Raw genomic sequence first — 18,995 nt, 5'->3', positions numbered from 1 at the left:
TATTATTCCCAGAAATACAAAGAGCCTCTTGTGCCTCAGCCCTAACTTTGTCCCTTATACAATACCCTTCCTGCCTTACTTTACATCTCACCAATCCCCCTGAAGAGGTCCAGGCCTCTTAAATAAGCACACACAATCCTACACTACTGGAAACTGTTTGCTTATCTAAACCCTTCTGCAGATGTTTATCTTGGCAGTTCTAGTCCTTCATATTTTCTCTTCACCTCTTCTAACTATGTAGTAAAATGATTAGAAGATACACATACATGCACACAAGCACACACACACATACACACACACACACACACTCGCGCACACACACACACGCAGAAAATGTTACATATAAGTCAAAGTTAGGAAAACTTTATTCAGGTTTGGTATACAAACCCAACTCACATTTATACTTACGTAGCACCTTTCAATTAATATCACTTATGCACTTCTCTACACAGTCTGGTCGCCTCACTCGCCACACTAAATTAACTATAACGCCCCACTGTACCATGCACTGTGTTCTGGCTAATAATATAATTTCTGATGTCAAAATTGTTTTATTTACTGCAATAATTTCACATGCTGTAACATAGGTGATATCCAAGGGTATAGGTAGTGCATACATAAGGGGCGAGTTAGTTTAGTGGCATTGGCTGTTTAGATGTATAGTGGAGTGCTATATAGTGGAGTATCATACAGTACAGTGGCGTACACCTCAATAGGTTTAATTATAGAAGCGTAGACTGTGATCTTTTACAGTGAAGTTTAGTTTAGCAGTGTAGCACAGAATGTAATCTTGTAAAGTGAAAGCATACAATCAATTGTGGTACAGTGCAGTGGTGTATAGTGCATTTCAGTACAATGGAGTGGCGTAGAGTGTAATAGGGGACAGTGAAATAGTGCACTTCAGTAGTGTACCATCAAGTGGGCCACGGTGGAATAGCATGTAGTAGAACAGCGTAAATTGGAGAAGGGTACCGTGATATAGCGACACGGTGCGAGCAGTACAGCTTAGGGGCGTCCAGTAAACTGGCATACACTAAAGTTTATTAGAATACAACAGGGAACACTATAATAGCGCACAGTATAGTGGTGGACATTGCAATCGTGTATAGGTCCATTTGGGTTGAGTAGAGAAGAAGAATGTACAGTGGATTAGCGTACAATGTAGAGGCGTGTACTGTAGTGCTGTAAAGTGGAGTCGCATATTGTAAATTCAGTTGAGTGGCATAAACTAAAAGATATGTAGTGGGGTAAAGGGGAATGTATAAATTAAAAGAAATGTAGCATTAAAGTGTGTCCAAAGATGAAGATGTTTTCTTGCTAAAATATATACTTTAATATGTAAATGTTGTGGAGGTCCCAGAAGGTGGTTAAATGCAAGGTATGTTGTATAATTCTTTTTACTGTCCGTCTTGTGAAATTCATCATTTGGTTTTGGTTAAAACTTGGTAGGATTAGATATTATGAATGATGCAGAGATGCTGTTATAGTGGTTCATACAAAGCCATTTAAACGTTTGGTGTCTGTCCATGATTGGTGACGGATGCTTACACCAAACTTAACATTTAAAAAAAAAACAAATCTAAAAGCAAACTCCCAAAACAGTGGTTTGTTTTTGGAAAAGAAACAATCAAAGGCGCCAACAACATGGGGGTTTTCTCTCATGGTGTTAGGGTAATTTTGTTCAGTTTTACTGTCCCTTACCACCAGGATATTGCTGCCAGTTACGACAGTTAAACATTTTTTTTTTTTAAAAGCCATTCAACCACTCACTCTAAATAGGGTGGATGCTAAGATGGCTTATTTTGGGGTAGCCCATACTCCTTGGAGGAAGGTGTACACAGACAAAGTAAATTTTACTCGGTTGAAGTAAACCTTGTAGTCCATCTGACTCAAATAAATGGCAGATGGACAGAGTATGGCGTAGCCTTTACAACAGAGTACCCTGTCAGCCACACGCTAAATTGGCCCCTAACTCACTAGCAACTACTGCTGCGGCTCCTCCTCCTCCTCTTTGACCCCAGTGATTTGTCCTTCATTTCTAAAATGGCTATATGCTTTCTCTTTACCTGCACCTTCAGGCAGAGATAGAAAATCTTGTAATTTCAAGCAGCACACTCCTCAAAAATGTACCACTTGTCCTTTATTTGGTACTGTTCCTTGCCTCACTAAGTAATCTGGTACTTGTAGAGTTTAATATTCTCAGTCTAATACAGAGCCCATATCAGTTTAATCATATTGTTAACATCAAATAAAAATGCAGTATTTCTAAGATGGTTGCATCGTTAACAAAAACGAAAGGAGTCTTACCATTTTGATGCCAGTAGAAAATGTGACTGGTTTAATTGGTTTGGGCTGCTTTTCCAGCTTTATTTCCAACTGTGTGGATCTGTCTTTGTGCTGAGCTAAAAGCAGAGCAGCAGGCAGATGTGAAGTCTCCTAGAAAAAGACGGAAAAAAGAAGGCAGTAATTAGCCAATTTTTGTGACTTTTTTAGTATCTAAATTAGAAGATTATTTTACTGCAGTATTCTGGTTTGTAAAACATGGTTGATTTGTTGGTAGAAAGGTTTTTTAAGATTGTAACTAGGGGTGTGCCAAATTCGTGTAATTTGCTTTTGCACATTTACATGAATTTTTGGGGAAATTACACATAACGTGAAATTGAAATCCTGCATTTAGCGCTATATTTAAGCACAAATAGAAGTTTAAAAATTGCTCTAAAAACACATCAGTTGCTCGTGTTCTGGTCTTTGGCATTGCTCCGGGCTCTCCCACAGTATGATATTGCTGGGAACGCAGTGTAATTACACGACGGGCATTAATGGTGTCATTTCTGGACTTTTACATAAAAAGATTAACATGAAATTCCCAAAAATACGCCAGCGTAATATAAATATGATCCAAGCACAGTGATGCAAGTATGGAACTCTCTAGCCCAATCCCTGGGAGCCACTTATGGAACACGCTTTGTGACTGATGTTGGATCATGTGCCCGCACTGCCGTGAGGAGGTTGCTGCTTAAGAGATTAAATGATTCATGCAACATTGAGAGGAGACAATGGAAGACAACAACCCTGACACAAGAGTTCGGAGAACAAGAACAACATTTTGAGACTCAAGATCCCAATCAGCACTCTTTCCGCCACCAAAGGTATTTGCTCTCCAACTGCCCAGAGCAATGCGATCAGTGCACTGCACTGCAGTCAAAACATGTAAGCCCATCATGATTAGGATGTACGAGCAAGATCTTGAGAGGCACCAGTTCTCATTTCTGAAACTGAGGCTCCCTAATCCTTTTCTGTTATGGAAAACTTTAAGAGGAGAGCGGTGAATAAGAAGGGACAGACACAGTGAAATAGTTGGAATTATGATGGCAAAGTTATTGACACACTGGGATAGGGTCTTAATGCATACGTAGGCCATTGGTGGAGTTATACAAAATGAAGGCAAAGGAACAGACAGGTAGAAAAAAGCATATAAATGGAGTCCAATCATCGCTCTACCTGTGAAGTCAAAACAAGCAAGGTTAGCCCACTTATAGTCTCCCCATCCAAGTCTTTTTAAATCTAAGACAAACCAATGAATAGAGTATGTTGGGCGAGGAAAAATATGGTGTGGTGAGTTGGGTACAGAGAGAGTCTAAATCAGAGTAAGGACGAAATTGCTGCAAGCCCTCAGAGGTTAAATAATGCACAAACAAGGCGGAATCCCTTATGTGGCACTAGGTGACAATTGAGTAGCAGACAAGAAGATTGCTCCAATGAATGAAAACTTTAAGGCAACTTAAATAGCATGACATACTTGAAAAGCCACTGTACTACCAGCATCAAAGCCTTCTTTCACCGTTCTCCATTTGGAAAAGTTGGAGTCTAGGATGACTGGAAAACAAAGATGGGCATCTGCAGCAATTGCTCAACATCTGGGAAGAACACCCATTCCCCCATGGGAACAATTCAGATAAAACATTGCCAGTTTGACCAACATAACAGCGGAGTGTTTTACGCCATTCATTTTAGTAGCAGCACAAAACAGAAGTGTGTTCCCCATGCATCCCTTTCCACTCAGCCACAAATACATTTCATAGTGCCAGGTGCAGTGTATTTCCATCCCAATCCCTATTTTCCCGAATTGCACTGGCTAAGTTATTTGTCTTGGTAGGTAGGTGCTCTTCTAGACAAACTGACTGCAAAGTCTATGTGTGGCAAGCTGATAACCATCATAGGGAGGTAATATGAATTAAGGAGTATCTCAAGTAGGCCTTTACAATGGTCTTCTTCATTCATAACCAATGAGCTGATTTTGAACATGACTGTCTCAAAGAGGAAATTGACCGATTTTTCTGATGTTTGCTGGATACTGGCAGCTCTGGTTGGGTAGGTAAAGAAACCTTCAAGTTGCATGCTGGAAACTCTTGGTGGAGGGCAGAGTGTGATGGTGTCTGGAGAAAAGGCAAATTGTGTTTGAAGGGCATAGGGGATGTTGAGCATCCAGTGCCTGATGCAAGTAAAACCTTCCAAGATTCTCGACTGAAGGAAGGCACTATCTGAGGGCTGTCTGCATTTAGCTGTTATGAAAAGCCAGTGAAGGAAATCATTTTGGACTCTGAGGTGGGGCAAAGGGAGAAGTAGAGAGTTGCTAGCACTGAGTTTTGTTGCATGTTCGCAGGTAGCAAAATTGCAGGTGAAGAAACGAAGGCCAGGAGCTACAAGATGATCACTGGAGAAAATACATTAAAGTGATTTATTTACCTGTAAGGCATAGGGTGCTGAGATCTGCAAGCATGTTTGGCTGCTCGACTGTACTGATCATGGACAATAGGTTGAGCGTAATAGGACAGGAAGATAACTGGAGGAAAAGGAGTGCCTTGAAATTGGTTTCTGTCGTAAGGGCAATATGACTGCAAACATACAGTATAAGAGGCAAGAGAAAGAACAAGTTAAAAGGCAGTTGAAGCCCCTGATGACAGCTCTGATGTTTGACCAATTGGGGGCAGGAAGTGTTGTTACGACTGAATGGCACTTTAGCTTATCAGAGTCTGGAGAACAGTTCTGTTTGGTAGATCTGGGCAAAACAATCTAAAGGGGCAGGATGATAAAAGCCTCCCCCATTCAGTTCCAAAGCCTCTGAGATAATCTGCGGCGTACCCCAGGGATCCTCCCTCAGTCCGACACTGTTCAACATTTACATGGCCCCGCTCGCACACACCGCCCGACCTCAACATAATCTCCTATGCTGACGACACTCAACTTATCCTCTCCCTCACCAAGGACCCCATCACCGCCAAACCCAACCTCCACGAAGGAATGAAGGCCGTCGCCGACTGGATGAAGATCAACTGAACTCGGAAAAGACGGAGGTCCTCATCCTCGGCTCCAGCCCTTCAGCCTGGGACGACTCCTGGTGGCCGACGGCACTGGGGGCAGCCCCGACACCCACCGACCGCGCACGCAACCTGGGAATCATCCTCGACACAACGCTCTCAATGAACAAGCAAGCAAGTCAACGCCGTCTCCTCCTCCTGCTTCAACACCCTCTGCATGCTCCGCAAGATCTACAGATGGATCCCGACAGATACAAGAAAGACAGTCACCCAGGCCCTTGTCAGCAGCAGACTCGACTATGGAAACGCCCTCTACGCAGAACATCAAACGACTACAACGCATCCAAAACGCCTCGGCACGACTGATCCTCGACGTACCACGACATGGCCACATCACCCCCCACTTGAGAAACCTGCACTGGCTCCCCGTCAACAAGAGAATATCCTTCAAGCTCCTCATCCACGCACACAAAGCACTCCACAAGACGGGCCCAGCCTACCTCAACTGACGGCTCTCCTTCTACATCCCCAACCGCCAGCTACGCTCCACCGACCTCTCACTCGCCACCGTCCCACGCATCCGAAGAACAACCACTGGCGGGAGATCCTTCTCCCACCTCGCCGCCAAGACATGGAACATCCTCTCACTGCGCCTACGACAGACCCAAGACCTGCTAACCTTCAGGAGGATACTCAAGACCTGGCTGTTCGATCAGTAGCCCCCCCCTCCCAGCGCCTTGAGACCTTCGCGGGTATGTAGTGCACTTTACAAATGATTGATTGATTGATTGGGAAGAAAGTGGATGGATGGGGCGGTGAAAACGAAAACAAGGTCGTTCCTCCATTAGAGGAAGGGGATGCAAACCATCTCTCAGTAAGATTTGAAAAGGTTGTGGGGGAGCATGCATGAAGAAGATAGGGCTGATTGCAACCAAGAGTTTGAGGGCAAGATTTGAGAGAGGAGGTCAACATTGCATAAGTGGCTTTAGCCAAATCAAAAGCTTTGCATTACGAGAGCTTTATGTTGGTGTTGCAGTGAAGTTAGTTCTATTCACTAACTAATTCCCCCTTCTATTTGGCACCATTTTACTACCTTCTCCCTTTGATCCCTTCTGAAAATGTTCAACGTTAACATATCTCAGCTGTGGCACAGGCCAGCCGATATGCTCCAACAAGTCTTTTGTAAGAAAGTGAACCGTGTATGTAGAAGGGGTCTTTAGAAACTATACACCAGACATTCTTGACATTACATCTCTTTCCCCTAACTAGAACTATATTGCCAGTATCTCGAGTAGCTTCTCTTCACTCGGGAAAGTCATGAAAAATACCAGAGAAACTAGTTCGAGGACAAAATGTCTTGATGGAGTAGAAGGCAAATATCACACTCTTATTACATAAACAGGATTTGCTAAGTATTTGTACATTTCACAACATGCAAAATGTGCTAATTACTGAAGCTTAGCTGACTTGAAGAAATATTCGTACAGGTCTAATTTTTGGTGCAAGATATCTAAGTCAAGCAACACCCAACCAGTTGCATGCCTGCTCTTGAGAATAAAGGTATTTGTTCTTACATCAGCATTATTAAAACGCACAAAACCTCTGCGAAGGGAATGACAGCAGACGTCGAATAAGGGATCGGATGCTCCAAGTCGGAAATTAAGTGCAAAGCAACTCTCGTTTGAAATCTTTCGCACTAAGATTTATTTACCTGGGACAGTTCAGAAATCACTGCAAGCGTGCAGTGAACAAAGTTGGCAGTGCGTTCCAAACTTTCACAACATTTGTTAGTAACTACTGGTTATTCTCAAGACACCCCATCTAATAAACACAGTGCTAAACTAGCCGACATAACCCATGCATGCCTCACAAAATAAGAAGAACTTGCACCCTAAAATGTATATATATTATTTTCACACAAACCCATCATCACACAAATAACACACACAATAGTAGAGGCTGAAACGCATTAACTCAGTCATTTTCCACCTGAAATAGATGCATATGGTCCTAAAACCTCTATATCAAGCAATCGCTCTCATTTAAACGGTTAAAAAAAATTGCAAAATGACTGACAGTCTAAAAATAGTCAATGTGCAAACTTGAAATAGCTAGAAGGATTAATTGTTTAAATGGGCATGATTATTTCCTCCTGCTCTGGAATTCAATTCTCCTTTCTAAAATAGCAATTTCCCCCGACTAACAAGACAAATGCTATACCGGGATCATTCCCAGATTGCTTCGCCATTACACTCTAATACTTAGTTTTAGAAAAAAAAACAGAGTGTGAAAGCCTAGATACCAAGATGCATAATCTATAAAAAATAAACAGAAGTAATGGAAAAAGTGCTGCAATTTCATGTATTATTTTCATTTTGCAAGAAATATTAGCAGTGTGTCTTTGCTATAAGTCAAATCTGGCTAAGTTAAGGTTAAGAGGAATGTCAAGGTTTACAATTTTATATTTACATTCCACTGGTGTTAACATTAAGAATACTATGAAAAATAAAAACAATAATTATTTATAAAAGCAGTTTATGCTTATTTTTCAAACATATTTCTTGCAGGGTAAAATGTACACCTACGTTACCTCATTTATTTTTGTATTTAAACATTTAACAAAGTATTTTCTGTCCAGATATGTGCATTGGCAAAGGACCGTAGATTTCACACTCACTCAAGCCCCAAAAAAGCAATAATAAAAAATGCTGCTGACGTGCAAAACTATTTTAAAAAAATTGCTTTGTTTGTACCTAATGCAAGGATAACATAAAAATGTAAATGTGTGATGAAAGAGTGTACTTTTCAAATGTAAAATAGTATTAAACCAATGCTGATCCAAGATATGATGGGCAATGTCTCAACCCACTGGCGGTATGGTCCCAAGCCAAATCTGCCAATGGCTGAAGGAGGCTGAACTAAGGCCCCATGGAGGACATACAGAACAAATTGTTTACTACATATGGTGCATGCACCATTATTAGGACTGAAACGTGTTACTGCCATATTACTCGTATTTTGCTGGTATTATGTTAGCATTTATATAGCTATTTTGTAATGAATTCTCGTTGCATGCCTATGCAATCAATAAGTACAGACGCTATGTAAGTTAGGTTGACATCTGTGCTACCATTTTGCCAACGGCAGACGCCATTTTGTATTATAATCCAGACTGCTACTTGATCATTTACGAGAAATTGTCCTTGGTAAGTTTTGTTTCTCAAAAAGCTTAATATTGCTCATTAACGCATGCCTTTCCCGTTAGACGAGACCTTATCCCACCTGCCTGGTGGGGAGAATAAGCCAGAGACCTTGGGCAGTAGATAACTTGTGCCAGGCTGTAGAATCGAAACTTCTGTTCTGTACCCCCATTGTATTACGACATCTAGGAATGTTTTTCCACAATAGGCGGGTCTTTGTGGGCTCTGCAGCACACACAATGGAACTTTATGCTTGTTAGAGTCAGTACCTCATCAGCCATCATAGGAGACTGGTCAGATTGGACTCCACTGCAGTGTACTTTGTGAATAAACTAGTTAGATTGCATTCTCTCCTGCGTCATCAACTCTTCATTTCTTGGAAGGCTAGTGGAAGTCGAAAGTCACCCGGGTGGCCCTAGTTATGTCATCTCCTTCAGTTGGCAACCGAACAGGGACTCCACCAGGTGACTCAGCCCGCCCGTAGTCGGGTTGTGGGGTCGGGGTTGCGTATGGTCGGATCGGGGATCCCCATATGATGCGGCCTGGTTCTTGTGGCTGCCCCGCCTGTCTGATCGGGCGTTTCCTCGTCTAGTGGTCATCTCGGCTGGGGTCCTAGTCCTGAAAAAGCGAAACCCTTGGATCTGACCGTTTGGTCCGAAGAGTCGGCAGCTGAGAATACTCTTGTTTGATCTGTGGGCACCAGGTGAGTTTGTCTTGATTCTTGGAAAAGAAAATGGCGACGTCTTGATTAACTTGATGGGTCTGCGGATCCTTGTGAAACGGAGCGTTTTTGAACGTTCTGCCAGGCCACTTGTTGAATTTGGCTTATTCTTGAAAAGGCCTGGGGCTAGACCCTATCTTGTCTTGGTGTCTTGGAGGATTGACTTTTCTTGAAGCAGTCGGAGTACTGCTTTTGAAAGTTCTTTGTTTGTGTGTGTTTTTATAGTGAATGTGTCTGATGCTAGGATGCCTTGTTGGAGTAAAGTGTGGTGTCTGGGGTGCCGCTGTTGTTCTGCTGAGCATCGGCTGAAGGAGAGGCAGCCTGCGCCTCCAGAAGGCACTCAATTTTGATATGAACCTGAAGCACGGTATTGGCCCTATTATTGTTCGTACATTATGGGACAATTATACAAGAGACAATACTGAGCTTCAGTGGCCACTGGATGGTACTTTTGATGAACAAAAATTGAATTATTTACAGGACAAATTGTTTGCTAGAAGAAGTAGACAGTCAATGTTTGATACTTTACAGGTATGGCAGAAGGAAGCTAAACGGAGGCGTATACGGGCCGAGAAAGAGTCTAGGAAAAAGGCAATGCAGACAGTGGTTCAGAAATCTGTAGCTTAGGATAGAGAGCAAACTGAAAAAGGTATTGAGTGTGCAGATAGCAAGTTTCGATTACAATGTAATAAGTCCTATGTTGTTCGAGAGGATGATGATCACTTTGTGGAGGATCTGTTGGTAACTCGTCCGCCACCTCCCTATGCCCGCAAAGAATATATCCTGTTGTTCCGACGTCTCAGTTCCCCATTACTCCTTCGCCTTCCGCTGGTCTTTCTGTGGACTCAACTGCTTCGGCTCCAGCCCAGCTGGTCTTCCCTCCAGTATCACAGGCTGTGAGTGTGGTGACTGCAGGCACCCCCGCAGTGTCTGCTGTTTCTGCTCATGTTTCTCCTCCTTCTCTTACACCTCCAACCCAGCCATTGTTAACTTTGTCACCTGTGTCTTTATCTCTTGTGTCTTCTCCAGACATTTCATCCTCAGTGTTGTGTAGTGTTGGGACACCGGTGTGTGGGTCGGACGGAGAAAATTGGGCGGCAGCACGGGAGCGAATGGAGCAGGTATTGATTCGATCTGATGTGGGTGACGAGGAGAAAAAGATGGTAGCAAATCAGGCAGCGCAATGGGCTCGGAGTCCGATTTATAGAGTGGAGGATATATGGAGTGTGATGAGAGATTTTGAGCCATATGTGCAGCAGCATGCCCTTCAGCATATGTCGGCTACATTGATTGGCTTGTGGGAACAGTGTTTTGGTGGTACAGCTCCTCTATTCATCTATGACATTTGAGACCTTGTATATTCCGCTGGTATGGCCCCTGCAGAGGTTTTCAATAATGTTGGGACACTTCTCGGTTATCGAGATAGATTAGATCACTGAACTCCTACTAGTGTGTCCCAATTCCGGATGAGGGAGGGGCATCCTATTTTCCATCCCGAGATCCCAGAACAGCGTGACCAGAGAGGAGATGTGGTTCAACAGCGGTTAGCGGCTCACTTTCAGGAACAGTGGGTCTATACCGTATGGAAGAGAAGTGAGGTGCTAGCTCTCAAGAGTCAGTTACTGGATTCTAGGAAGAACCCTACGGCGTATTATAAAGAGTTAACAGAGGCCGCCTCTTCATTAGTTATGACCTTAGCGGATATTGAGCTGTTTTTCGGGCAGTTGGTGCCGGTGGATATATGGAGGCAGGAGCATACGCAGGATCACAGGGTGGAATTGGGTGGCACATGGGCTGAGATTAAGGCTTGGGATATGGAACAGAAGCCCGGTGAAAAACCAAGGGCTGAGATCCTGGCTTTGCCAAGTGGTATCATCACCTATATGCATTCTCTTATCCCACCCTACTGAGTAGATTGGGATAAGCTGACGGCATGTCGTCAAAAGAAAGAGGAGAGTGTGTCCGATTATTTTACTCGGTTTAAAGGGGTGTTCTTGGATTTCAGTGGGCAGGATTTGTCAGTCGAAGGTGGTGTTTGTCTATTTGTTAACAGGTTTATTACGAATTTGCTTCCGGAGATCGTAGCTCGTTGCAAGCTTCAGAGCACTTGGACAACCTCCTCCCCTGCGGTGATATTCAGTATGGCTCAGTACTATGAGCATCGAGAAAATGAGGAAAAGGACAAGGTAGAAAAGAAGAGTAAGGATTTGAAAATGAAGGTGTTGATGCAGCAAGTTGCCAGAGGGTTCGGAAGGGGACGAGGCATTGGTCCGGCTCAGAGGTCGCGGGGTGCAGGTAGAGGCGGTGCACCCCTAGGGCCGAATCAGTGTGCGTATTGTAAAAAGGAGGGACATTGGCGGAGTGAGTGTCCAAATTTGTTACAGAAAATTGCAGTACCCAGAGGGTGGGGTTCAAGTGGAAGAGGTCGTGGTGAGGTTGGTCGGGATGAGGCTCAGACTGGTGCATCCACGTGGGGTCGTTCTGATCAAAACTATTTTGATGACCCCCGGAGACAACAGTACTATCATGATGATTATGATATGGATGAAGCATTAGGGATGTCCTATAGCTAGGAAGGCCAGGGACAGGGAGGGGGGCCAGTTCAAATTCATGTAGATCAGCATGGTCCTTATGTCACAGCAGATTTGCATGGTTCGGCACAGAAACTTTTTGTGGATCCAGGCGCAATGAATAACTCTGTTTCTTGTTCGCTGGTCCCCGGGGCAGTCCTGTCTGGCCGTAATAATGTTTCTGTAGGTTTTTCAGGCTTACCGGTTGTAAGCCCCATTTCCCAACCTCTTGCTTTAACTGTTGGTCCTTTTACTGTGGACTCCCCATTTCTGTTGACGGCGAATTGTGGGGAAAATTTATTACGATTGGATTTGTTGAAGAAGTTACATGCTACCAATTATTGTTCCCCGGATGGTGTATATATCAGTCGTGGACCTAATGTGGTTAGTGCAAAACAGTGTTTGTCAAAGGATGCGCCACTTCCTGTTTAATTTAAGGATGTGTCGTCCTCGTTGTAGGCCACAGGGGACACGGATGTAGGGTTGTTGCAGATACCACCAGTTTCTATAGAGGTCAAGAATAATGCTGTGTTCCCTTGTATTCCCCAGTACAAAATATCACAGGCTGGGGAACGGGCTGTGATGCAGATTATACAGGACCTGTCAAATCGGGAGTAGTTGAGGAGACAGTAGAGAACATACGCAATAGCCCTATTCTCCCTATTCTTAAGAAGGCCCCTTTGGATTCCCCTGATGCACATCCTGATGTCCATCGCTTTGTGATTGATCTGCGGGAGGTCTATAAGATAGAAGTCAGTTTGCGATAGTTCCAGACATTACTGCTCTTTTGACAATGATCCCTTCCACATGTAAACTCTTTTCTGTGATTGATTTGAGAAATGCTTTCTTTAGTATTCCTATTCATCCAGACATCAGATATCTTTTCGGCTTTGCTCTGGCCGGTAGGAGCTTCCGATTCTGTTGAGCTCCTCAGAGGTATACTGAAAGTCGCAGTATTTATAGCCAGGCCTTGAAAAGTCAGTTAGACTCTCTCTTCCCGCAGGTAATTTATCATTGCAGTACGTGGATGACATTTTGATAGTCTCCGTAACCGAAGAGGGTTGTTGGGATGCCACGGTCAAATTATTAATGCATTTGGCGAATAAAGGACAAACTGTCCCTTTCCAAGTTCCAATATTGTCAACAGCAGGTCACCTATTTAGGTCACCTGCTGTCGAAGGAGGGTCAGAGGCTAACACCTGAACGAGTTGATGCCATTGTTAAGATGCCTGTCCCTGTGACTCAGAGGGATGTGTGTGCTTTCATAGGCATCACCTCGTATTGTCGACAATGGATACCCGCTTAGTCTTCATTAATACAGCCCCTGCTTCGTCTAACTACTAAAAATGTGCATGAACCCTTTCCCTGGATGCATGAATGTCAGCATGCTTTTGAACAATTAAAAGTTGCGCTTTGTTCTGTACCTGTGCTAGGTACGCCTGATTAAAAGAAGCCTTTCGTACTGTATGTATACGAAACGGCCGAGCGTGCGCTTTCGGTGTTAACACAAGCTTTTGGAGGTAAGCAGAGGCCGTGTGCTTACTTTTCTGCTACGCTTGACCCTTTTGCAAGAGCCCTACCGAGTTATTTAAGAGCCGCCGTGGCTGCGGCGGTCTCTATTTGACAATCGGCAGGGCTCGTACTTAATCATGGTCTCACAGTAATGGTACCTCATGCTGTGGATGTACTTTTGAACAAAACAAAGACGCAACACCTCACCAGTGCTCGTCTGACTGGTTGTGAATTGACTCTATTTGCACTTCATATTACTATCAAAAGATGTGCCACTCTGGACCTAGCCACGTTACTACCCCTCCCTTCGGAAGATGAGAACACAGATGTCCATGATTGTTTGTTCCGCACTGAAGAAGAGACAAAGGGATGGGTAGACTTGACTGATCTTCCCTTATCTGACCCACAAGGGGAACTATATGTCGATGGCTCATGTTTTAAATTGCCAGATGGCATCACTACAGCGGCGTATGCCATTACCACACTGTACACTGTAGTTGAGACTTTACGTATTCCTTACCAATCAGCGCAGGCTGCTGAGCTGATAGCCCTTTTGCGAGCATGTGAATTGAGTGAAGGATTGACTATCAACATTTACACTGACAGTCAGTATTCCTTCGGAGTGGCCCATAATTTTGGGTGACTATGGGCAGAGAGAGGATTCTTGACTTCACATGGCACTAAAATTCAGCGTGGTCCGTTGATACGAGAGGCTTTTGACAGCCTTGATCCTTACCAAATGATTGGCAATAGTGTTGTGGTGCCCATAAAGCAATTACTGATGATGCGGGGAAGGGAAATGCGTTTGCAGATAAGATAGCGAAAGAGACAGTCAGGTCAAAAATAACAAAAATGTTTGTGGCAGGTCCTGCTAGATTGGTACCATATGTTACTATATTTGAAAATTCACTAGAGAGTGTTCGAGAAATACAGAGTGAGGCAACAATTGAGGAGTTGCCAGTGTGGCAGGAGTGTACAGGGCGTTTAGATGACAAGGGGTGCTGGACTGATAAATTCAAAAAACAAAGATGGATGTTACCAGATGTATATGTATTTCCTGTAGTTACAATGACACATAGACCAGCTCATATTAGTGCAAAGGGAAATTGCAAGCTATTGGATCCTGTGTGGCAAAATGACAATATCCCAAAAGTTGCTGCCCATTTTGTGAAACACTGTATGATTTGTTTAAAGCATTATCCTGGGAAAGGTACCCCTACACCTTACAGTAATTTTGCGCCACCTTCCTTCCCTTTCGAGGTTCTCCAGATGGATTATATCGAAATGGATCTTGTCACTAATTTGAAATATGTGCTAGTTGTTGTTTGTGCATTTAGTAAATGGATTGAGGCTTACCCAACTAAGGGGGAACACAGCCAAAGCAACGGCAATGGCTCTTATAAAGGGGTTTTTCCCGCGATACGGCTTGCCCTGTTTGATTTGGAGTGACAATGGAAGTCCCTTTACTGCAAAAGTGATCCAGTTGGTGTGCGATGGTCTGCATATCAAGCAAAAATTTCATGCAGCCAATCATCCCCAGGCAGCAGGTTTAGTTGAGGAGTAGAATGGTACTCTCAAGCTAAAATTGGCAAAGATTAAGGAATGCACTGGATTGTAATGGCCAGATGCATTACCCCTTGCTCTATTGTCCACGAGAATGACAGCCCATTTTTGGAAAGGTTTATCAACTTATGAGAGGGTCTTCGGCCGTCCTGCAAATGTAATAGGATCCTAGACTGAAAAAGTTTTCTGAAATTGATTATCATCTGCTTGTCGATTATTTGTATGACCTCACTAAAAGCTTGCGTTCTATCACCAAACAGATACATGAAGCTTTGCCTCAAGTACCTGAGGGGCCCGGGCACACCATACAGCCTGGTGACTATATTTTAATTAAGAATTTCCAGAGACGATACAGTTTGGAGCCCAGATGGAAGGGACCATATTTGATGCTTATCGCGACAAGGAGGGTAGTGAGAGTGGACAGCCGAAAGAATTGGATCCATTCATCCCACTGTCGGCGAGTTCCACTCCCTCTCCTCTACAATAGCTGGGTTTGCAATGGAATAGGGGATCACGAGAAGGTTCCCCGTTTTGTCCCTTTTTCTGACACCCAACTGATTTGGGCACAGACGGAGGAGGAGAATTATGCTGTTTTGAATGCGGCAGCCCCCCCAGAAATAAGGGCTGCCCAAGCCTCCTCTTCATCTGATCCACAGGAGCCTGAGTCTCAGTCCACGACACCCCCTGAATTTTAGATTCTTCTCCGTGAAGAGACAGTGCCTGGAGTAGCAAGGTACAATTTCCGTCCTCAACAGAAGGATAGTGCACTAAAAGAAAAAAATGAGTTTAGCAGGGATGTACTTCAAGGATAAGATCTCTCTCGGGTGATTCTATTTGCAATTTTATAGTAAAAATGTATCTGTTTGGTTGTCCCGTTGCAGAAGATGAGCAGCCTATTGTTGCCCTGTGACCGGGGCAGATTAGGTTTTGATTGGTTGATCAGGGAGAAGGTGTTCTGTGCTGTTTTTATACTCCTGTTCCCATTGGTGAGAGGGGGGATGTTCAGGGTATTGGGGTGTTTTGGTGATACCCCATTATGTGTTCTATATCAGATTGTTCCTTCAGATCATAGTAAAAGAGCTATGCAAAGCAATGTTTTCTTAGACACGCACAGGAAATCTTTCGGAGATAACACAGCTTGTTATCCCACTGATTCCGTTATAAGTTTATGGACTGCTTATCCATTATCATTGGTGAACTATACTTACGTTCGTCCTCCCCACTTTGTAGAGGTAAAGGGTGAATTTGGTATGGGATATCATGGCCCTTGCTTGTATCATAGAAAACCGAGAGGGACAGGGAACCCAGGTTGCACTCCTGATATGTATTGTGATAATCTGTATATGAAAAAACAAAATGTTACTCTAACAGGTTGGCACTATCAGAATCTGACAGTTATTCGAGAGGCAGGTTATTATCCTGCGTGCTGTACTGCCCAACAATAAATGGTACAGACGCTTACTTGTAAATAAATTGTTCTGCATTAATATTGTACAAAAATATAATGCCTTTAGGAAGGAAGAATGATCCCAGTATGAAGGTAATGAATACCAGATATGCTCCGGTAGATTATCAAGGTCCGTTTTATGCACACCCAGGTTTCTATTTTCCATCTAATGGTACATACTCCAATACATACAATGGTACCGAGGATGTGACTTTGGGAATGGTGTTACCTCTTGGGAAACCTTGCAAGTATAGTAAAGCTAATACGAGATGGGTCAAAAGAACATTGACCAAAGAATTTTGTGAGGGTGTTAAAGATTTGGAAGTCAATCATTACAGTAATGGTATCACTTTTGGATACATACTTTCCTCTATCATTACATTTGGTGATACCGCCATGGCCAAGGGTGCAAATTCTGTCTAACTCTACAGTTTCAGCTTTACGTGACATCACCGCTCAGAAAGTATGCAAATATACTCTGAGCAAACAACATATGTGGTTGATTTTATCTTAGCTAAGAGTAGTGGTACATGCGCAATAATAGGAGAGCAGTGTGTGGTTGGTATTGCAAATATGAAAAGGAACATCACTCCGCATATTCTAGACATTTTGGAAAATGTTCGAAGAATGGAGAGTGGTAATCAGAGTTGGTCTTTGTTTGGTGGCTGGGGTTGGATTCTAGAAAAGGAGCTATATTTCATTGTACTCTTAATTTGTTGCTGTGTTCTGATTCAGTGCCTTCCTTTATGCTGCTCGTACTGTGTTACCTATCTCTCTCCCAAAAGGATCTCAGTTCATGATACTAATGCAACCATAATGTTTCAAAAGGAGCTCGATACTATTATGCAAATTGATGAAGGTGTTTTTGGTTCAACTACTTCTCTTGCAGGTTCTGCTCCTGAGGTTATGTGTACTGATGATGTTTAGTGCTATTTTCTCTCATATGTTAATCTGTTCATAACATGTTGTTGCTTGTATTTTATTTTTTATATCGTCTCCTCCTGTAGAATTGTAAAAACCCTATCCTGATAGCGCAAATAAATTAGCTTATTAATGCTAAAAGGAGGGTATGTTAGAATTGAGATGTGTTACTGCCATATTACTTGTATTTTGCTTGGGATTATGTTAGCATTTATATAGCTATTTTGTGACAAATTCTCATTGTATACCTACGCAATCAGTAAGTACAGACGCCATGTAAGTTAGGTTGACAATTGTGCTACCATTTTGCCTCCGCCATCTTGTATTATAATCGAAACTGCTACTTGATCATTTACGAGAAATGGTCCTTGGTAAGTTTTGTTTCTCAAAAAGCTGCATCTTGCTCATTAACACATGCCTTTCCCATTTGGGGAGACCTTCTCCCACCTGCCTGGTGGGGAGGATGAGCCAGACGACCTTGGGCAGTAGATAGCTTGTGTCAGGCTGTGGAATCGAACTTATGTTCTGTACCCCCATTGTATTACAACAGCTACAAGTGTTTTTCCACAATGGTGGGTCTTTGTGGGCTCCGCAGCATACATAATGTAACTTTATGCTTGTTAGAGTCAGTCACTCGTCAGCCATCATAGGAGGCTGGTCAGACTGGAGTCCACTGCAGTGTACTTTGTGAATAAGCCAGTTAGATTGCATTCTCTACTGCGTCATCGACTCTTCATTTCTTGGAAGGTTAGTGGAGGTCGAAAGTGACCCGGGTGACCCTAGTTGGGTCATCTCCTTCACCATTACATCATACATTTTGACAACTGCTTCATATGACAACTTAAACATAATTGTGAGCATGCAACTTACTTTTTTTTTTAATAGCACCGATGTGGCTAGTTAAGATTGCCCTACCACCTTACTGTAGATTTAAATTGGTTAGGTGTCACAATAGAGTGGATGGTATGTTCTGTGAGGTATGTAGACGCTTTACCATTAAAAGTCACAACAACCAAAGAGACCCGGCTGCACTAAAGCATGAAACATTAAAAAAAATATAGGTCTCAAGGACCTTACAAATATGAACAAAGAAAGTGAATTTGTAGTTTGTTCCCGAGGGAAGGACCTAACACAATGAGGAGCATCCACCCTTTTCTTGCATTCTAAATCTGAGAATGACCAGTTTCTCCCGGTGAGATTGCACATAGATATATAGCGATGGATCTTATGCCTGAGAAATGGAAAGAACATTAAACAGTGTCTTCAACATGACATCGTAGTTTACCCGGAGCCAATGAAGGGAGTGCATATAGGATAGGTGGGGTCAATAAGCATCATCAGATTTTCTGACCTCCAGAAGCAGATGAACTGCATTTCCAAGACTCTAGAGGATGTTGAGGTACAAGCAGTTACAGTAAACCAACATGCAGCCCACAAGGGTAAGGCACAACCTGCTGGTTAGGATGGAGGGAAGAATCTCTAGACTCTCAGTTTGAAAAGCCAAAGCTTGACTCCTAGATTTCAGATACTATTATCAGAAGGAGGATGGGCCTCAACTCCTGTCATTAGAGGCAAAATCCCTACTGGTCCTCACCACTACCTATAAAGATCATCTTAGACTTGAATCCCGTAAGGTTATGATAGTTGCTGCCCATCCAATGACATACCTACTTCATGTAGTGCTGTATCATCGGCAGAAGTAGTGGGAATGAATTAGGCAAGCAACAGAGCTAAACAAAAACA

General features: G+C 43.1%; 1 protein-coding gene across 2 annotated transcripts in view; it reads right to left on the bottom strand.

Annotated features, from left to right (window-relative positions):
• The window catches only part of MNAT1 (MNAT1 component of CDK activating kinase), a 574,189-nt gene that overhangs the window by 240,077 nt on the left and 315,117 nt on the right, over positions 1–18,995 (bottom strand). For both annotated transcript variants that reach the window (XR_014968776.1, XM_085626176.1), the window contains exon 6: positions 2,308–2,436. Coding sequence is in view for 1 of the 2 variants with exons in the window: in XM_085626176.1 (XP_085482302.1) it covers positions 2,308–2,436 (129 nt within the window). In the remaining variant the exon portion in view is untranslated. The remainder of the gene's footprint in view (positions 1–2,307; positions 2,437–18,995) is intronic.

This window comes from Triturus cristatus, chromosome 9, assembly GCF_964204655.1.
Source record: "Triturus cristatus chromosome 9, aTriCri1.1, whole genome shotgun sequence".
NCBI classification, from domain to species: domain Eukaryota; kingdom Metazoa; phylum Chordata; class Amphibia; order Caudata; family Salamandridae; genus Triturus; species Triturus cristatus.
Note: the sequence above shows the minus strand (reverse complement) of the source record. Positions and strands in the feature narration are given on the sequence as shown.